This window comes from Eurypyga helias, unplaced genomic scaffold (genome assembly GCF_000690775.1).
Source record: "Eurypyga helias isolate BGI_N326 unplaced genomic scaffold, ASM69077v1 scaffold5517, whole genome shotgun sequence".
Taxonomy (NCBI): domain Eukaryota; kingdom Metazoa; phylum Chordata; class Aves; order Eurypygiformes; family Eurypygidae; genus Eurypyga; species Eurypyga helias.
In genome coordinates this window covers 132,252-132,819 of record NW_010263613.1, presented here as the reverse complement: position 1 = coordinate 132,819, position 568 = coordinate 132,252, and the positions used below count along the sequence as shown (strand labels likewise).

At 40.7% G+C, this 568-nt stretch overlaps 1 protein-coding gene across 1 annotated transcript in view; it reads left to right on the top strand.

The window, feature by feature from the left end:
* The window catches only part of LAMA1 (laminin, alpha 1), a gene marked incomplete at its 5' end in the record, with an annotated part of 69,809 nt that overhangs the window by 55,058 nt on the left and 14,183 nt on the right, over positions 1–568 (top strand). Inside the window, 1 exon segment of the mRNA XM_010156098.1 lies at positions 1–48. This exon segment is cut by the window's left edge and continues 12 nt beyond it. Coding sequence (XP_010154400.1) covers positions 1–48 — 48 coding nt within the window.

Here is a 568-nt window from a genome sequence, read left to right as displayed (position 1 = left end):
TAAGGACCCAATCTTCATTGGTGGGCTGCCAAGATCAAGGACTGTGAGGTAAATTGTCCTCTTGTTTTTCCCCCTTTGTAATGATTTTTGTAAGTAGAGGGAAAGAATTCTCTACAAACTCCATTAAAATTAGTGAAAATCAATGAAGAGTGAAGTCTTGTTTGTGACCACGTGTACCAAAGAATTCTGTCCTTTGTCTTCAAACTCCAATATGGTGCTTTTCACTGGGAGGTCTGACACTGCAGGTCAGATCAGAGACAAGCATCTGTTTTGCCCCTCTGTGTATGATTTCCATGACAGCAGCTGCCACAGCAGCTGCCTGCTCCTTGTGTCAGACTACGGCAAGTGTTCAACACTGCTGCCTGGAATGATGCTCCTTTGATCTGTACCTGTGCAAGCCTTGTGTTTTCCAGCCTGCATTTACGGGCAAAACTGCATTTCAGGATAAAAGTTCCACAAGGAATTCTTGTAACTCAGTTTTGAAACTTGGAACAGAATAGAAACAATTGTGAACAGAACAACAAAAATCATTACAAATATGTATTTTATAAGATGTCTCTAGTTTATA